The sequence below is a fragment of the Chrysochloris asiatica genome, unplaced genomic scaffold (genome assembly GCF_000296735.1).
Source record: "Chrysochloris asiatica unplaced genomic scaffold, ChrAsi1.0 scaffold00155, whole genome shotgun sequence".
In the NCBI taxonomy this organism is placed as follows: Eukaryota; Metazoa; Chordata; class Mammalia; order Afrosoricida; family Chrysochloridae; genus Chrysochloris; species Chrysochloris asiatica.
The window spans coordinates 1,819,321-1,839,740 of NW_006408673.1; the positions used below are offsets into that span (position 1 = coordinate 1,819,321).

The window sequence follows — 20,420 nt, forward strand, 5'->3', positions numbered from 1 at the left end:
TCTGTTAACTGCAAAGAAAAGACAGTAACATTACAGTGGTAAAGCCTGGCAAACAGTACCTTAATCAACTGATCAAGATGAATAGAAGTGTCACAAACTGAACCCGTGTTTGCCTCATGGTAGGTTCCAATGAGAAGAACGCAGCATCACTTTGTGATATTCCTGCCAATCTACTCACAAGGAAACATCTGATAAACCCAAACAGGGCTTTCTACAAAACAACAAAACTTTAACCTTCAAAAATGTAAAGTCTTGAGAAGCTAGGAAAAGAATAAATAACTGTTTTAGACCTTTGACTTAAAAGACAAGGCAGCTAAGCACAGTATACAATTATGAACTGGGTCCTTTTGCTATAAAAGATTTTGGAACAACTGACAAAATCAGAACGAGGTTTAAAGATTAGATGTTACTAGCCTATCAGTGGCAGCGAGATGACTCCATAAGACAAACTCTGGACTTCCAAGGTTCAAGCCGCCAGCGGCTCCACGCACCCATGTGCATGTGCCACAGAGGGATTTTGCTTCTGCAAAGATTTTTAAAAGCCTCAGACACACTATACATGGTCGCTATGAGTTGGAACCGACTTGACAGCACTTAGTAACAACAACAAACAATGATGTAAAAGAACATCCGCTTTTTAAAAGGAGCTTAGTATTGGACTTTGACTCTTTTGGTAAAGCTGTCACCATTTAAAAAGAAAGTTTTAATTCCAAGATCAATTCCTACAAAGATTTCCATTACTCCTGTACAAGAGAGGCTAGAACCACTTTCCTGGACTGTTGGCAATGAACTTTTTAACAAGGCTCCAATATATTCAACAACCACTGCCCAATTAAGGTTTCTCAGAGTACAGTTCAGCTCATGCCAGGTCCCTGCCCCAACATCTCAGTAGTTCCTTATTAACAAAAAATAAGTACACATTTCTTGGTTTGACTTTCAAATTCAACTCCATTTTAGTCCCAACTAACCTTTTCCAGGCCATCTTCCCATCAAAATCCTCTAAAAGGGTAGACCATGCTCACTGTTCTTCTACCATCTTTAAGTTTTTGCTTACAGCTCCCTTCCACCAGGCATTATCGACTTTTCCCACCACTAGAGTTCTACAAGACCAAGTACATTCACCAACTCCAACCATTCTCCACCTCCTTATTTTTCCAGTCTTGCCCAGATAACCTAACCCTCTCAATTTTCTCTCACACAAATGTTAACACTTCATTCTGTCTTGCATTGCGAATTTTGTCAGTTGGTCTCAATAACTCCTAATACTTAAGGTGAGGTTACATACTAAGCAAGTTTTCATCAGCAATCAAACTAAGTCACAGTCACAGCTATGAGTCCAAATTGCCAGTTATTATCTTACACTCTCCCCTAGGTTGCTAACTTTGTAAGTATTCAAGTTACTTTTTCTTTATCAGGCTTCTTCCTTGGACCAGTTTTCTATTTCTAGTACAAAATAAAAGCAATTTCTACTTCTTTGCTACTAAGAACTTTTGGCCTTAGCCAAATCATTAACAATCCAGGGATTTGGGGAGCATAATCTAAATAACATGTGCTCATTTTAACTTCACAATTATATTATGAGGAGTCCTGGGTGTGGCACTGTGGGTTAATGCACTAGACTGCAAAGTTGTTTGAACTACAAGGTTGGTGGTTCAAGCTCACCAGTTGCTACTTGGAAACCCTCTACAGGGTCGCTATGGGCCAGAACCAGCTTGACGGCACTTAACAACAAAACAACAACAAGTTACATTATTAAGAAACTATATCTGAACGCTGATTGAGCGCTCATTGGCTGCTAACCAAAGGTCAGCAGTTCAAATCCACCAGCTGCTTTGAGTAAGACCAATGTGGCAATCTGTTTTCATAGAGATTTGTTTTTGTGAAGTGTCGCTGAGTCAATTCTGACTCATAGAGACCCTGAACAGGGTTTCCAAGTAGTAACTGGTGGGTTTGAACTGCCAACCTTGCAGTTCAAGTTGACCTTGTGGTCCAGTGCTTACACTATAGCACCACACCAGGACTCCCCATAGAAATTACAGCCTTGGAAATCCTATGTGGCAGTTCTCCTACATCATATAGGGTCTGCACTGACTGATAGACAATAGACTTGGATTGTTTGGCTTATTACCTTATTATATAAAGAACTATACAAAACAGATATTTAAAATAAAAAACAGGCCTATACTTGGAAAAATTAAAACCAGGAATCATAGAGTTTAATATGAAGATACTATCCAATTACACACACCTTTATTTCCAGAATTTTCTACGAAAATATACAATTCATGCTATATTTAGATATAATCAAGAAACCAATATATTTAATCTCAATTCTAATTTACTGAATGAAGTTAAATAAATTATTTAGATGAAAGCATGAATTTTTATCAGTCTCAAATATGATATAAAGCTAAAGCAATAGTTGAAAGCTTGGTGGAAAAGTTATTTTGGAGGAAAACAAGAGTTAGTGGTATCACAGCAACAGGGAAAGCTAAATGTTCATCTTAAGTTGCTGATGACCAACAAAACACTTCTGCTCAAAATGAGGACAAAGAGCTGCAAACATCACTTAATAATCTGAATGTGGAATATACAAAGTATTAATCTAGGAAAAGTGGAAGTAGTCAAACATAAAATGAAACATATAAAGGTCAATATCCTAGGCATTAGTGAGTTGAAATGGATTGGTACTGGCCATTCTAAATCAGGTAATTATATGGTTTACTATGACAGGAACTTCAAGTTGAAGAGGAAAGGTGTCACAGTCATCGTCCAAAATATTTAAAGATCTATCGTGAAGCACAATGTTGTTTGTAATATGAAAATATCCATATGCCTGCAAGGAAAACCAGTTAATACCACTAGTATTCAAATTTATGCAAAGATGGAAAATATAGCCTTGGTATAAAAACAATATATAAGTCACAGGATAGAATTTTGTTTAGACTAATGACTTATTCACTACAAATAGCATAAAAGGTGCATATGAACAAGAACCTCATCAGATGGAATACACAGGAATCAAACTAACTATATCTGTGGAAAGAGACAGAGCTCAGTATCATCAGCCAAAACAAGACCGGGGCAGACTTTGGAGCATACCATCAATTGCTCATATACAAGTTCAGGATAAAGCTGAAGAAAATTAAAACTCATGAGAGTCAAAATCTGACTTTGAATATATCCCACCTGAATCCAGAGACCATCTCAAGAACAGATTTGATGAATGAATGAAACAATAATGATTAGAGACTAAAGAGTTGTGGGATGACATCAGGAATATCATACAAGAAGCAAGTAAAACCTCACTAAAAAGACAGGAAAAAAACGTATGTTAATAGACTCTGCAATTTGCTCTCCTGTGTAAAGATGCTAAAGTGAATGGAATAAATGAGGAAATAAAAGAACTGAACACAAATATTCAAAAGGCAGCTTGAGAAGACAAAGTCAAGTATTAAAAAACGAAATATGCAAAGACCTCAGATTAGAAAACCAAAAGGGAAGAACACACTCAGCATTTCTCAAGCTGAACAAAGTAAAGAAAAAATTCAAACCTCAACTTGCAATATGGAAGGATGTGGCGCTGTAAGATCCACAAGGTTTGAACGAACCACAAGGTTGGCAGTTCAAACCCACCAGCTGTTCCTCAGAAACCCTTTACAGGGTCTCTGTGAATCGGAACCAACTCGATGGCACTTAACACCAACAGCATGGGCAAAATATTGAAAGATGCAAAAAGCATCAAAAGAATATCGAAGGAATACAGCGTTTTGTACCACAAAAAATATGGTTGATGTTAAACCATGTTCAAGAACTGATGGTTCTGAAGGAAGAAGTTCAAGCTGCACTGAAGGTATTGGTGAAAACAAAGCTCCAGGAATTGATGGAATACAACTTGAAGTGATGCAGCACTGGAAGTGCTCACTCACTCATCTAAACCAAGAAATTTGGAAGACAGCTCCCAGGGTGATCAGTTGAAAGAGATCCATATTCGTGCGCATTCCAAAGAGAGGTGTGGCCCAAAGGAATGTGGAAATCACCAAACAATATCATTAATACTATATTCAAGTAAAATTTTGCTGAAGATAATTAAAAAACAGTTGCAACAGTACATTGGCAGAACTGCCAGAAATTCAAGCCCAATTCAGGAGAGGATATGGAACTAGGGATATCATTGCTGACGTCAGATGGATATTGATGGAAAGCAGAGAACACCCAAAAGAGCTTGACTAGTGCTTTATTGAGTATGCCAAGGCTTTCAACTGTGAATCATTACAAACTACGGATAACATAACACCCAATGGGTATTCCAGATCACTTAATTGTGCTCATGAGGCACCCAATGGGTATTCTAGATCACTTAATTGTGCTCATGAGGAACCTGTACATAGACCAATCCTCTTAAATCACCCAGTATCCCCTTATTCTTTTCTAATGACAAGAGAAAGTCAGGAGAAAAGAACAAGGAGATACTGGATGAGTTAAAAGATGTGCAACCGTTATATCTTTTCACCATACTTATTCAATCTGTATTCTGAGCAAATAATCCATGAAGCTGAATTATACGAAAAAGAATGTAGCATCAGGATTGGTGGAAGACTTGTTAACAACCTGCAATATGTATACCATGGAGCTTGCTGGTAGCTAAGAGGACTTAAAATACTCACTGATGAAGATCAAAGACTACAGTGTAAAGAAAACAAAAATTCTCACTACTGGACCAACAAATAACATCATGGTAAATGGAGAAAAGATTGAAGTGTTTGATTGGATCCACAATCAACACTCAGCAGCAGTCAATTAATCAAAGGACTAATTGCACTAGGCAAATCCATTGCAAAAGACCTTTTTAAAGTGTTAAAGAGCAAAGATAACTATTTGAGGACTAAGGTACTCCTGACCCAACCCATAGTATTTTCAGCTGCCTCATAATGCACGTCAAATGAATAAGGAAGACCACTGAAGAATAGATGCACAGGAATCAGGATGGTGGCAAAGAATATTTAAAGTGCCACAGACTGCCAGAAGAACAAACAAACCTGTCTCAGAAGTTCAGCCAGAATGCTTCTTAAAAGCAAGGATGGTGAGTGTTTGTGTCTCATATTTTAGACATAGTATCAGGCTGGACCAGTCCCTGGAAAAGGACATCATGCTTAGAAAAGTGGAGAATAAGCAAAAAAGAGGAAGGTCTCAACAAGATGAACTGACAAGGTAACAGCAACAATGAGGTCAAACATAACAATTGTGAAGATGGAGGACTATATTATTTCATTCTCTTGTACACAGGGTCACTATGAGTTGGAACTGACTTATGGTACCAAACAACAATATGGTGTTGTTGTTGTGTGCCGTCAGTTCTGACCCATAGCGATCCTGTATAGAGTTTCCAAGGAGCAGCTGGTGAGCTTGAACCACTGACCATGTAGTTCAAATGACTTTGCAGTCTGACACATTAGCCCACAGCGCCACACCAGAACTTCAACAACAGTATGTTGTTGTTGTTGTTAAGTGCCGTCAAGTCGGTTCCGACCCATAGCGACCCTGTACAGGGTTTCCGAGGGTATAAATCCTTATGGGAGTAGAAAGCCTCATCTTTCTCCCACGGAGCGGCTGGTAGTTTCGAACCGCTGATCTTAAGGTTTGCAGCCTGATTCGTAACCACTATGCTACCAGAGCTCCTTCAACAGTATAGTACCTGCTATAACTCTGGCAGCAGTCCTGGTGTGGTGCTGTGAGTTAATGCGCTGGACTGCAAAATCGGTTTGAATTGTAAGCTCACCATCCACTCCTAGGAAACCCTCTACAGGGGGTCACTATGGTTCAGAACCGATTTAACAGCAGTTAACAACAACATAACTCTGGCAAGGGGTCCTAGTGGCTCAATGGTTAAGTATCCAGCTGCTAATCAAACACAGATGGTTCCAGCCACTCCATAGGAGACAATACCTGGCAAACTCCTCCTACAAATTTTACAGTCAGAAACACTATGGGACACTTATATTCTGTCCTATAGGGTCACTGACTGGACAGCACACACACAACGATTGTACTCTGACATTACAAGGATAGATGTCAGACATACCTGGAATTCTAATATTGTAAAAAGCATGGATTCTTTCATTGACAACTTTATACCCAAGTCCTAGTTTCAGCATTACACAATAGAAAATGCCTTAGATTCAATCATGGTAGTTTATCTAACAGAAACCATGGTTTTTATCTCAACTTTATATTTTAAAAAGTAAAAAGTTTTAAGGATATTAACGCTTTACATGATAAAAGACAACACACTGACATATAACCCTATGATATTTGTGATGTTAAAAACAAAATTTATTTTTAAAAGTACAATGTACCAATGATTTGTGTATTTTAAAGAGCTGAGGGTTGTTGTTTTTGTTTTGTTTTATTTGTTTGCTTTTCAATAAGATGATCACCAGAAATACCATTCGTGAATAAAGTGAATGAGTCATTGGAGTAAGCAAATCTCACTTTAAAATAATATCTAAAATTATTATGTAAAATACTAACATGGTGATAATCTAGGTATATCATCAGTTTTTAAATCAAAATATTATGAACAAGTATTAACAAAAAAATAGATGTCCATGTTTCCATTTTCTAATGACCTAAGCCATGCTGTGATAGATTTATTTATTAATTACAGTCAGCATCAATGCTCAAACACACACACACACACTCCAACAAAACACACATTCTTTCACACTTGTGTTACATAGAGAGATTTGTATTTCAACAGTTTATACAGAAAGTTTCCTGAAAAACAGAAAACTTTGTAACATAAATTTCTTAAAATTTGAAGCGCTTGGCTTATTTTAAGAAGTTACGCAAACTTCTGGAACAATAGAAAAAAATTAGATGACTGTAGGTTATTTACTAAGTTGTTTCATTGTATAACAACAACAAAAAAGAGAAATACAGCAGTACCATCAGTGGGGGCTTCAAAAAGTTCATGGAAAAGTACCATTATCATTTAATTCTATTTCCCCCTCTGCAAATTTTCTGAAACCTCATGTATTGGAGTAAACACTTAACTACTTGTCTTGAAACCTACATGGTGTTATGATGCTTTCAAAGTGACTTATCTCCATACACATCCAATGTTATGTCAACAGAAATACCCTGTTTCCATCAGGAATAGTGTAAATACAAAAAACATGGAGCTCATAGTATCAGATTTTATAAAAGGAAATTTCTAATTATAAAAAATAAACAACTTTTCAAAGTTGAGGTCACTCCTCCATCACTGGACTTTTTTTTGATAGGTCGTTACTCCGTCAGTGGACCTTTTAGTTGGTAATGACATTTTCCTATCCAGACTACCCTGGTAACTATAGAGCTAGATTTGCGACAAAAATACACTTCAAACTAGATTAGCAACTATGTTAAGAGATTATCTATTTTGATTCATAACATATATGACTTGTGACTACGCAACAGTTTTACTGACAAGCCTTAGAAAACATTAGGTTTAATTTACTCACTTTAAAAGTGAAACAAACTGAGGCAGAGAGCTGACGTGACTCATCTAGGTTACCGTGTGTTTGTGGCCAAGCTGACAGGGGAACGCCAATCTAAATGACCCAACTAGGTCCAGTGTCCATCCTAAGGGCTTTTACATTTAGCTCTGTCATAATTTACTTTACAATTTGGCACTCACAGAAAACCCATTCACTAGAAATTATTAACAGACAATGGTCATCACCACTCTCACAGAACGCCAATAAAATGAAACAGACAACACAAGCATCTCAAAGATTACTCATTTCTATTGGCTTGAAAAATAAATCTAGATGAGAATGAGAACCATTTTTTCTTATTTGCTAGGCACTCCTTCCTATATTCACAAGGGGGAAGGGGAACTAAACAAAACAGTTGCCTTTGTACCCATCCCAATTCATGGTGACCCCATGTGACCCACAGAGTAGAACTGTGCTCCATATGGTTTTCAATGGCTATGACCCTTCAGAAATAAATCACCAGGATTGTCTTCCTAGATACCTCTCAATGGATTTGAACAGCTAACCCTTCAGTTAGTAGCCTAGCCCAACACAACAATTTGTGCCACGTAGGGAGTCCTGGTGTAGCGCAGCAGAATAATGTGCTGGACAACAAGGTCAGTTTAAATCACAAAGTCGGTTTGAACCACTAGGTCGGTGGTTCAAACCCACCAGTTGCTCCTTGAAAACTGTATATACATGGTGGCTATGAGTTGGAACCGACTCGATGGCATTTAACAAGCCCAAAACAAGGGATTCCCAATATTCAGTAAGGCTACAACAACAATTGGCAACATTCAGTATGTCTAATACAAGAAACACATTTTTCTTCATCAAACTATGAAGATGATATAATATGAATAGTCCTGCATTTCTAAACTTTTTGGTCTCAGGATGCCTTTCACTCTCAAAAGTACTAAGGATTCCAAAGAGATTTGTTTATGTGATCTTTACTATATTAGAAATTAAACTGGAATGTTAAGGTTTATTTAAATAGTGTAACTTAAATACACATCTTAACTTGCTGTTGCGTGCCTCTTAGTCAGTTCTGACTCATAGCAACCCTGTTTAGAGTTTCTGAGGCTGTAAATCTCTATAGGAAAAATCCTCATCTCTCTCCCTCAGAGCAGCAGGTGGATTCATACTGCTGACCTTGCAGTATCAATCCAACATAACCCACTATGCTACCAGAGCACTTTATACATCTTAACTTAAACACACATTCATAGGGGGGAAAAAATCACTGTGTTTCCCCAAACAAAATTTTCAGTGAGAAGAGTGACACAGTTTTACGTTCTTGCAATTCTCTCTATAGTCCTTCCTTAACCAAAGACAGCTGGATTCTTATATCTACTCTGCATTCAACGTGTCGTGACATGTCTTGATTCAAGTATATGAAGAAAATGTGGCCACACACACACATAACTTGTTGGTAAAGGACAGAGTCAAGTAATGGCTTTTTCAGATAACTGTTGTTGTTATTGTTGTTAAGTGCCATCAAGTCGGCTCCGAACCATAGCTACCCTGAACTGGGATCTGAGGTTGTAAATCTTTATGGGAGCAGAAAGCCTCATCTTTCTGCTGCGGAACAGCTGGTAGTTTCGAACTGCTGACCTTGAGGTTCGCAGCCCGATTCGTAACTACTACGCTACCAGAGCTCCTGTAGATGTGTTTATTTGGTAGTACATCAAAAATAACAGGGAATATTTTCCGAAAGGTTCCTTGTAATATGGAATCTGATAACACACACAATCACATTAACATCCATCAGTCTATCTAATATCCTGAACAATCTTTTTCACCCGAGCATGATTTCTGACTTCACGAACCTTCTTGAGGGAGCCTCAAAACTCCTAATTCACACTGAGGTTTATTAGAAAAGATTGGAGTTCAATCTAAAAAAGGATACTGCACCTTGATCCTTTTCAATATTTAATTCATTAAAGCATTCAACATTACTGAAATGGATTATCATCATCAGAAATTAGTAGGCAAAAAAGTTACATTTTGATCCAAAAGATACAAACATAGGAAACCAAGGATGAAGTTTGGATAAACGTAACTTGAATATTACAACACACATACTGAAATTTAGAAAAAAAAAATCTAAATATTTTCTGATGCTTGAGCCTTTATTCTGATGATCAAAACAAGAATTTAAATAATACTCTTCAGAAAGAGTTTAACAAATTATTAATCTATAAGAGATTTCAAATAACATTAACTTTGGTATTACAGTTTTTGGAAAACAAAACCAGTATGCATATAAACTTAATGAGTTCCCTCTATTGATATTATCAAAGATATAAAGAATTTTTATATACTCAGTAGGAGGTATCAAATAAACTACACATCTAGTACCTACAAGTGCAGGGTAGACGCAAGGTGACTGAGTCATATAAATGTGTCTAATGCTATAGTCCTAATGTGGCACTGTAGGATAAGCACTAGATTGCCAGCCGCAAGGTCAGGGGTTCAAACCCAGCAGCCGCTCCTCAAAAACCCTATACAGGGTCACTAACTGTCAGAACTGACTTTACTGCACTTAGCAACAGCAACAACACTATGGTCTACCTGAGTATCTGAAGGGAATTCATGAGCTAAGTATGAAAAATACCATTAAAATAGCTAAAAAGGAATATAGACCAAACATATTGTTGTTGCTAAATGCTGTTGAGTCAGTTCCAATTCATAAGCGACTCTCTATAGGGTTTCTAAGGCTGTAAATCTTGGTGGCAAGGGAAAGCCTCATATTTCTCCCTTGGTATTCTCAAACCACCTAATTTATGGTTCACAATTCAGTGCTCATTCTACAGAGCCACCACGCTCCTGAGAGCAAACCTAAGAGGAAATTGATGCTTTTAACTACAGTATCTCTAGTATTTTGACCAGAATTATCAATACCCTAAGTAAATCTTCAAAACCAATTAAAAAAAAAAAAAAGTAGAATTGCTGTAGTTCTGGTGTTTGTAGCACTGGATAAGCACTAGACTGCCAACTGCAAGTCAGGCAGTTCAAATCCACCAGCCACTCCTCACAAACTCTGTATTATACAGACTTTCTCTGAGTCAAAACTAACACAACAGTATTTAAAATAACAACCATAGACAAAAGCAAAAACCAGAGCCAATCTTAGTCACAGGACATATCACAGGACAAAAACTTCTTTTATCTGTCTCTATAATATTCCCTTAAAAGATTCTGTGGAATTCCATATAAGAAAAAAAAAAAAAAAAGAAAGTACAGATTATTAAAACAGCCAGCTAAAATTTTGTAGTACATGCTATGTGCCAGGTGACAAAGTTCTTTTCACAAACTAACTCAGTTAATTGTCTTAACTACCTTTGAGATAGGTACTATTTAATCCCCTATTCAAAGATGAAAAAAAAAAAACACCTAAAGCCCAAAGAGGTTAGATTTGCATAGGAATATAAAGCAATTAAAGGACCCCTGGTAGCACAGTGGGTTATGAGTCCAGCTGCTAACTATAAGCCACTCCTTAAAGATTTATAGCCTTGGAAACCCTATACAGGGCTGCTATGAGTCAGAATTTACAGGATGGCACACAACCACAAAGCAATTAACTAGCAGAGTTGGGATCTGAACCATGGTAGGCTCTACTAACTCATTAAAAACACTGCTTACAAAAATATCTGTATCACCTGCAAAGATTTTCCTTCTCTAAAAGCAAAATAAAGCAACAGCAGTAAAACAGGTGCTGAGTTGGTTCGGATGGAAGCCATGCAATTTCATAACTTTCTGTCCAGAATTTAAGAGCTCAAGGCAGCATCAGAATTTAACTGGATATTATTGAGAACTAACTATAAGAATGTATCATTTTTGAAGTATTTGCCTCTGAAAAAGGAAAAGGAGCAAGGAAAGTTTTTCAGCCAATGACAAGGAAAAGGAAACACAAAGTTGTTTTTTGTCTGGAAAGGAAAAGAGAGAGAGATAGGGGACTACACATAAACCCCTATGTGGATGGGATGGATGTATTTTCCACAAAAGAAATTTATAGAGAAATAAAATGCCCACATATTCCTAGATTCCAATGGAATGTGCTATATCTGGGAAATCTATTTTTTATACATTCAATAAAAAGATCATTTATCACAGCCATGTAATAAAAACAGTACCAAAGCAAAGTCCAATGCAACAATTCCTTGTATAATTAGAACCACCCATTACAGTCATATATAAAACCTCTTCCTTGTTTTTTCTAAATATATACACACTATGCTATCTGCAACAAGGAAAGCCAAGAGATATTTTACAGTAAATAAAGTATGTCTTCTTGCAGATCTGAAAAGTTATAAATATATCATTTCAAAACTGCAGTGACATACTTCACTTTCAATACGAGTAAGAAAGCAAGATTGTCCACTTGGTAATTTTAGATGTGCTGAGTCTTTAAAAGCCTTCAAGAGTTAAGGGAAATGATTTAGTTGTGTTGAAAACCACAACTTTCATACAATTAACCTACCTAGGAAATAATGGGAGGGTGGGAATCTTGTTTTATTTTTCACAACCAATGAACTAAAAGAAAGCTAAGGGAAAAAAGGGCTAAAAGCACAAAATCCAATTTAAAGTAAGTTTAGTGATGGAAAACAAACAAACAAACAAGAAACAAAAAATCTAGCATTTGTCTGTTCAAGTAAATATAATAACAATGTAAATAAACATTTTCCAAATACCCAAAACAGACAATGTAAAGGGGAAGACACCTACATACACCTCTTTAAAAATCAACTCAAGTATCTTCTGGGATATTTTTTTAAAATTTTTGTTCCTCTACTTCAGCAAACATAATGTTATACTAACAAGCAAAGGAAGGAATACTGAATGACCATGTCTAAGAAAATAAAAAAGGTTGAAATATATTTAAATTTATCAACTTAAAAAACAGTGCTCACTTCAACGTTTTTTTTAGGAAAGCACGCGTATAAAAGGCACGATGTTCAAGAAAGGAGAAGAGGACAACTTACCTTGATCCGTTTTCTGGAATGTATTCTAGGACTGGATATCCATCACTTCTTCTTGCTGACAAATCACCGTGTGATTTCCATGACTCCACTAAAGTGCTGACAGGAGGAAATGAACTCAGGTGTTGGAAAGATTGGTCTCTAGCAGATCGCGATAAAGATATTGTTCCTTGAGCACCAATCCGGTAGTGAAAGGACTGTCCACCAGAATTCACGCCAACGATGGCGGATGAAGGGATGCTGGCCTCTGGGTAATAGCTTCCATCATCTGGTTCTTGTTTAATCCCCATAGGGAACCCGCCGCCTTCACAATTACCATCAAAGCCGGGCACAGGTGGTCCTAAAATTCCTGATAGTGAATAATAGTCTTTATCATCCATAAAGGAAAAATATGAGCCATCCATGAATGGAAATGGGTTCACTGTTGGATTCCCTTTAAAAGAGGTACCTGAACATGAATGCTTGGTGGATTCTTGTTTTATTGGTAATGAAAACGGGGAATCCGAATTTATTTTGCTATTTCCTCCTAGACATGAGCTGCTGAAAGCGCCATCTGGTTCTGGCTTTATATACTGGACAATGTTGAGCTGACCAGCCACACCATTTGAGATGGCATTCTCGACTTCCTCAGTCTTAGGAAAAGCAACCTCTGCAGCACCTTTCTCGTGTGTGTCTGGACTAGGAACGACATCCCGACTTGCACTGGATCCAACAGGGGTGCCAGAAGTGGTGTAGCTGAAGGCTCCGTTTACAGGGCTACAGATAGATCCCACAGTACTGGCTGTTGGACTGGAAAGCGTGGATCTGTTGTTTGTGTTGGAAGGGCTGGAAACAGAGCACCTTGAGTTGTTGATATTTGCAGGGCTAGACACAGAGGATCGCAGAGTGGCATTATTCGGACTGGATACCGGAGATTTCACACTGCAGTGACTCGGAGGGCTGGAAATTGGGGATTTCATGCTACTTAAAGGACTTGAGAGGGGAGATCCCACATTGCTAGCATGTGCAGGACTGTGTGACCTGGAGCCTCGGTTTTCTACGTTAGGGGAGCATGTTAAAGGAGTTCCCTGGGTGATGGGACTGTGCACTGTGAAACTGCCGAAGCTGGCTGTTGTTGAGGACACAGAGTTGATTCCGACAGGACTACACACTGACGAGGTCATGTTAAGAGGGCTGCAAACAGAAGGGCTCTTCTCAGGACCCATGATAGGGCTTTTCACAAGGGCACGCATGACTCCACCATTCGCACAGCTCCCAGGGTCAGACATAAATGATCTCAAGGGCCTGCTCACGCCACTGAGAGTGGAAGGACGATGGCCATTTTCTTTGTAAAATTTCACCAACTGTTCAACATTTTGATAAATTTTCGCAGGACTCACACTTCCTTGTTGATTCTGCTGATCATAGGCATAGTCAGCATCTCGTATGGAATCCATGTATAAACCCATAGACTCAGCGACAGTTGCGGAAAGTTCCTTAGATTCTAACTCAGTTTTAATATCAGATGTTAAAACTCCAGGTCGATTATTGTCTTGCTGGAGGCAAGGGAGGAGTTCGTGTTTTTCTTTGCTGCTTCCTTGAGTACTGTTGTTTGGAATAGCACCGGAAACACAGCTTACGTTGACAATCTCCATGTAGTTATTCTCATCGGTCCTCTCTGTAGGTCCCAGGGAAGAACGTTCTGTCTGAGAAACTTGACTCCACCGTCTTTCCATATCTAGACCTTCAGGGAGACTGTGGTATCCTTTGGTTTCCATAGCTAACAAATAAATTCATATTAAAAAAAAAATTAAATCAGAGTCAGTTATAGCCATATTACTCTAAAAGACATCCTAAAATTACATTTACTAAGAAAATAAATGTTCTACTTATAATAATCATTATTTGTAGTTATATGGGAACTGGAACCTTCTAAGGTGTATTATCATTAACAGAGTATTGACTATAACCAATGCAATCATATTTCAGTAAATTTTGCATCTAAATAAAAGTTTACTAAAATAAGAGCTTACAAAGAATACTTAACAAATGTTCATTTATGTAATAATATGTAATAATATTCAGAGTAATCCTGGGAACTAATGCTGGCAAAGGTGGAAACTGAGGACTTAGTGTGGTGGGTGGCTTGCCCAGGAAAAAGGCATAGTAAGAAATCAGGTTTAAAACCAAATCTTCTGACTCCAAAGCTCTGGAATCTTCGGATCATATAGAAGCTGACTTCTATATCTAATATATGGCTTTAAGAACATTTTTATCAATAAGGAAATGAAGTTAATTTTACTATTTCCAAATAAAACATACCAGGGGCATTATCATAGAAAAAATAATTTAAGAATAACCTTTCAAATCAGAAGACTTTCTTAAACTAGATTAATGACAACAATTTGATATCCTATCTCCAGATTGATGGCAATGGGCCACGGCTCAGGGAAGCAGTCAAGAATGACAGGATCCTCTGATCTGTATGTCAGTACTGGAAAGGACTTTGACATCCACTCTAACCTCGTGGTGGCGGTGGTGTGCCTTAGAGCTGGTTCTGACTCATAGTGACCCTGTAATAAGTTTTTCTGTGCTATAAATCTTTACAGGAGCAGAAAGTCTCATCTTTCGAAAGTTTTATCTTTTTCCCATGGTGCAGTTGGTAGATTCAAACTGTTGACCTTTCGGTTAACAGCCCAAAATGTAACCACTACACTAGGAGGACTCCTTGTGGAAGGTCTGCTAAATGGATTCCCAACAGATATTTTGACTCCCAACAAGAAAATTATGGAGGAAGTTTGAGGTGAGTCTCCATCATTTAAGCATTTGTTCATTCAACAAATCTTTGTCAAGTGCTTACTATCTTGTTCCTAGGAGCAGTCACTGAAATTATAATGATAAAACAAACACAGTCAATTGGCCCACAGAACTCATTTAGAGAGACAGTTATCCTGGTGTAGCGTTGTAGGTTAGGTACTGGACTGCTAATTGCAAAGCCAGCAGTTCAAATCCCCCAACTGCTATTCGGAAACCCTATAAAGGGTTACTATGAGTAGGAATCAACTAGACAGCACTTAATAATAACAACATGCACAAATTTATTTCTTGGACAGAATAATTATAATCTGCCTACATGTTGAACTTTATTTCATTATTATGTAGTTTGTAATTCTATGTTGTATTACAAGCACTTTAGATATATTAGCTCATTTAGTTCTTACAAACAACCCTAGAAGCTTGGTCAAAAGTGTATCCAAATGATACAACTGGAAACTGAAACACAGACTCCACAGCTAAAAAGTGGCAGAGCTGGACTGGGATTTTACTGCTTTTTCTTCTATACGAGGGTTTCTCAATTTCAGTACTCAGACATTTTGGGTGGGATAATGCTTTGTTTGGGGATTTGTCTTATGCATTGTAGGATATTTAGCATCATTCTTGGCTTCTGCCCACTAAATGCCAGCAGCACTCCCTCTACTGTGAAGATCAAAATTTTCCAGGCATTCTCAAATGCCCAGGGGTTAGAGGGAGCAAAATGCATTCATTCGAGTCTCAGTAAAATTTTATTTGTATACTTTAATATATAAAACCCCTGAAATCTATTTATGTATATTCGCCAAATCTTTTAAGTTCTGCAAACAATCTATGGCCTAAACAAAATTTAAGGTCCTCATCTAAAAGATGCATCTTTCTGCCGTACTATACAAAAGAAACCCTTTTGGTCTCTTTCCTTTCCCCTAGTTACTCACTCCCTAAATACTCTCTGCCTTCCCTCACTTAAACAAGATACTACCAAGTCTTTCTGCTACAGAATTTACACTAATTAACACACACACACAAACAATATGGTTCTAATAAATAAACTGCCATTAGACATCACAAGACTCTATCGTGAAATGTAATGTCCTAATTGTTAGAGTATGGTAATTACCTATTCTTATTTTCTGCATTTTGCAATAAAGTTTTTTTAAGTTCTGAGCAAGTAGAAATGTAATCAATTTAACCACTGTATCCCAAATGAACAGCATAGCAAAGATTTTTTTTTAAATGAAAACTATTACAATTAATATTGAATAATTACTGAATATTAAAATCTACCAATTAAATAACATTCTCTTACTTAAAGAACATTACCCTGTAAATTCTTAATTGCAAATCAATCACACAAAAGTGCAAAATAAATCAAATTACAAAGGTTCAGGACTTGTTACTGTTAGGTGCCTTTGATCACCTACTCATAGCACCCAGTACAACAGAACCAAACATCCCTGGGCCTGTACCATTCTCACAAGCCTTTCAATGTTTAACCCCTTTATTGCACCCATTGTGTCAATCCACCTTGTTGAGGATCCTCCTCTTTTTCATCTACCCTATACTTTACCAGAAGGAGCTCTGGTAGCGTAGTGGTTATGAATCGGGCTGCAAACCACAAGGTCAGCAGTTCGAAACTACCAGCTGCTCCGCGGGAGAAAGATGAGGCTTTCTGCTCCCGTAAAGATTTATAGCCTCGGAAACCCTGTACAGGGTCGCTATGAGTCGGAAGCGACTCCACGGCACATAACAACAACAATAACAACATACTTTACCAGGAGTCCTAATGTGGCGCTGAGGGTTAATGCGCTGAACTGCGAAGTCAGTTTGAAAAGCAAGGTTGGCAGTTCAAGCTCACCAGCCGCTCCACAGAAACCCTATACAGGGTTGCTATGGGTCGAAACCGACTCGATGGCACTTAACAACAATACTTTACCAAGCATGATGGTCTGATAACATGTCCAAACTATGTAAGATGAAGTCTTGCCATACCCCTCTGAGGAACATTCTGACTCTACTTCTTTCAATACAGATTTGTTCCTCTTCTGTATATTTAGCATATTCAATATTCAACACCACCATTCATTCAAAGGCATCACAATTCTTCAGCCTTCCTTATTCTTTGTCCATCTGTCTCATGCAAATAACGTGACTGAAAATAGTATGGCCTGGGGCAGGCACATCTTAGTTCTCAAAGTGACATCCTTGCTTTTTAACACTAACGTCTTTTGCAACATATTTGTCTCATGCAATATGTTGATTATATAGTGACTACTGCTTCCATGGGAGTTGATTGTGGATCTAAGTAAAATAAAATCCTTGCCGACTTCAAACTTTTCTCCATTTATCATGATGTTGCTTACTGGTCCAATTGTGAAGATTTTGGTTTTCTTTTTTGTTGCAGTGTAATACTTATTGAAGGCTATGTAGTGTTTGATCTTCATCAGTAAGTATTTCAGGTCTTCATCACTCAACAAGCAAAGTTTTGTCATTTGTATATTGCAGGTTTTAATGAGTCTTCCTACTATCCTGATGCCACATTCTTCTTCATTTAATCCAACTCTCAGCATTTTTGTTCAGCATACAAAAGGAATAAGTATGGTGAAAGGATACAACCTTTATACACACCTTTCCTGATTTAAAACTGTGCAATATCTTATTATTCTGTTTGAATGGCCTCCTAGTCTACATACAGGTTCCACATGAGCACAGAAATTTCAGTTCTTCACAATGTTATCTATAATTTGCTAGGATCCATACAGTGGGAATGCCTGTGTACAGTCAACACAACATAGGTAACTATCTGGCATTTCTTTGCTTTCATTCAAGATTCACCTGACATCAATAATGATCTCCCTCACTCTAAGTCGTCTTCTGAATTCAGCGTGATTTCTAGTAGTTCCCTGTTAATGTACTGCCACAGCCATTTTAAAATAATCTTCAGCAAAATTTTACTTGCATGTGATTTTGATGATATTGTTAAAAAATGCCCACATCCTTTGGATCACCTTTCTTTGAAACTGATAATAAGATGAATGTCTTCTAGTTAAATCAGCCAATCAAACAAATTTTTTTGCACATATGAATTAAGCACTTCTAGTATAAGGAGCTCTGGTAACATAGTGGTTATGAATCGGGCTGCGAACCTTAAAGTCAGCAGTTCGAAACTATGGGAGAAAGATAAGGCTTTCTGCTCCCTTAAAGATTTACAGCCTTGGAAACCCTGTACAGGGTCGCTTATCAGTCGGAAACGACTCCAAGGCACACAGCAGCAGCAGTATTACATTAATTTTTTCTTTTAACATCTCAACCAACATTCTGTCAATTTCTAGACTCTTATTTTTTAGCAATGCCTTCAGTATAGCTTGGACATCTTTCACAATACCATCAGTTCTTGATTCTACCTCCTGAAATGGCTGAATGTCAACCAATTCTTTTTGATGCAGTGACTGTGTGTATTCCTTCCATCTTCTTTTGATGCTTCCTGTATCATTCAATATCTTGCCCATAATATCCTTCAGTATTACAACTTGAGACTTGGATTTTTTTTCTTCAGTTCTTTCAGCTTTAGAAGTTATTTGGACATCCCAGTCAAAAAACTTGGTTTGGATGAAAATAAAATGTAAAAATTGAAGAAAAATTGGCACCTATGTTTCTAATACACACTCTTTCTACTTGACTGTAAAAACCATTGAGTCACAGCCATGAGATGAAAAACACCTTCTTACTTCTAACTAAGAATATCTGTTCTCCCCATATCAAATTTAAATGGACATACCACAAAATATTTTTATGCAAATAAACCCACTTTCTATGTTTGTTTGTCAGCTGCTTCCTCTCTTCCCCCATGAAGTATTTTGTAAGCGCACTACACTAATTTTTCTATAGCATGTAAAAAAAAAAAAAAATTGGAAAATCGGCACTTTCCATAGAAGGTGCATGTTTTTGTATAAAAACATAGTGTATATGTATATATATTCAAGGGCACTACAAAAGTTCATGGAAAGAAGACGTTATCTATGGTTTTCACTTTTCCGCAAACTTTTTGAAGTCCCCCGTTATATATATGATATAGTTTCAGGTCAAATTCATTAAACACTACAAGACACATGTCCATTTGTATTCAAAACACACATCCTCTGTTTTGGTAAAATATACCATTAGCTACTCAAATGCCTGGAAGTCTTTCTTCCTAGACACATTTCCTAAAGGCGTCCTGAAGGCACACTTCTCTGCCCCCAGTTCTATAGCTACTGCTTCATTCTCTGTACCCTAGTCTAAAATAACAGGTCCTTCTGACCTCTTTGCCCTGTATCTGAAGGGGGGGGGGGTATCCCTATCAAAGTCACTCCTCCAAAAAGCCATCCTCCAAATTGTCATTTGAGAAGGATCATTATCTTACGGCTTTTTGAAATTTCCTGGTGTAAAATTGCACATTAAACCCCCTAGGAGGTACTACTACGGTGCAAAAACCTGTTTACTTTATAATATTTGTTGTTGTGGTGGTGGTGGTGAAGTGCCGTCGAATTGGTTCTGACCCATAGCAACCTTTTATAGGGTTTCCGAACAGCGGCTGGTGAGCTTGAACCACTGATGTTGCGGTTCAAACAACTTTGCAGTCCAGTGCATTAACCTTTTGCAGTCCAGCACATTAGCCCACCATGCCACAACAGGACTCCTTATCAATATTTAGTATTCTCTAAATAATTTGTCTTTGAACGCTTTTTTAATGGAAGACCTACTAATATATTGAGAGATTTTTCCATCACTCTGCCCTATAAAGCATTATAATGCCCTACGCCAAATTTGGAAAGCTATATGATGATATGATGATAATACATATCAGAGATGGCAGACACCAAGAACAACCTCAAAGCAGTGTTGAAGAACCTTATCAGATAACATCATGTAATAGATCACAACTTTCTAAGTCTTGTTTGACTAGTCCTGAACTCTCAAGTATAACATATTTTACCACAGTTATTGATAGGACCATCATCTAAAATTTTGCAAAAAGCTTTGCTGAAAATCTACATTAATTTGTTTAAAGCACTCTCATCTACCAACCTATACACCTCTCAACAAAGGAAATTAAGTCTTATTAAAAAAAAAAAAATAAACAACACAG

General features: G+C 37.5%; 1 protein-coding gene across 2 annotated transcripts in view; it reads right to left on the reverse strand.

Moving 5' to 3' along the window:
* Window positions 1-14,259, reverse strand: part of NR3C2 (nuclear receptor subfamily 3, group C, member 2) — a 477,644-nt gene extending 463,385 nt beyond the window's left edge. For both annotated transcript variants that reach the window (XM_006870871.1, XM_006870870.1), the window contains exon 1: window positions 12,506-14,259. In XM_006870871.1, coding sequence (XP_006870933.1) covers window positions 12,506-14,259 — 1,754 coding nt within the window. The remainder of the gene's footprint in view (window positions 1-12,505) is intronic.
* Window positions 14,260-20,420: the final 6,161 nt, after the last annotated feature.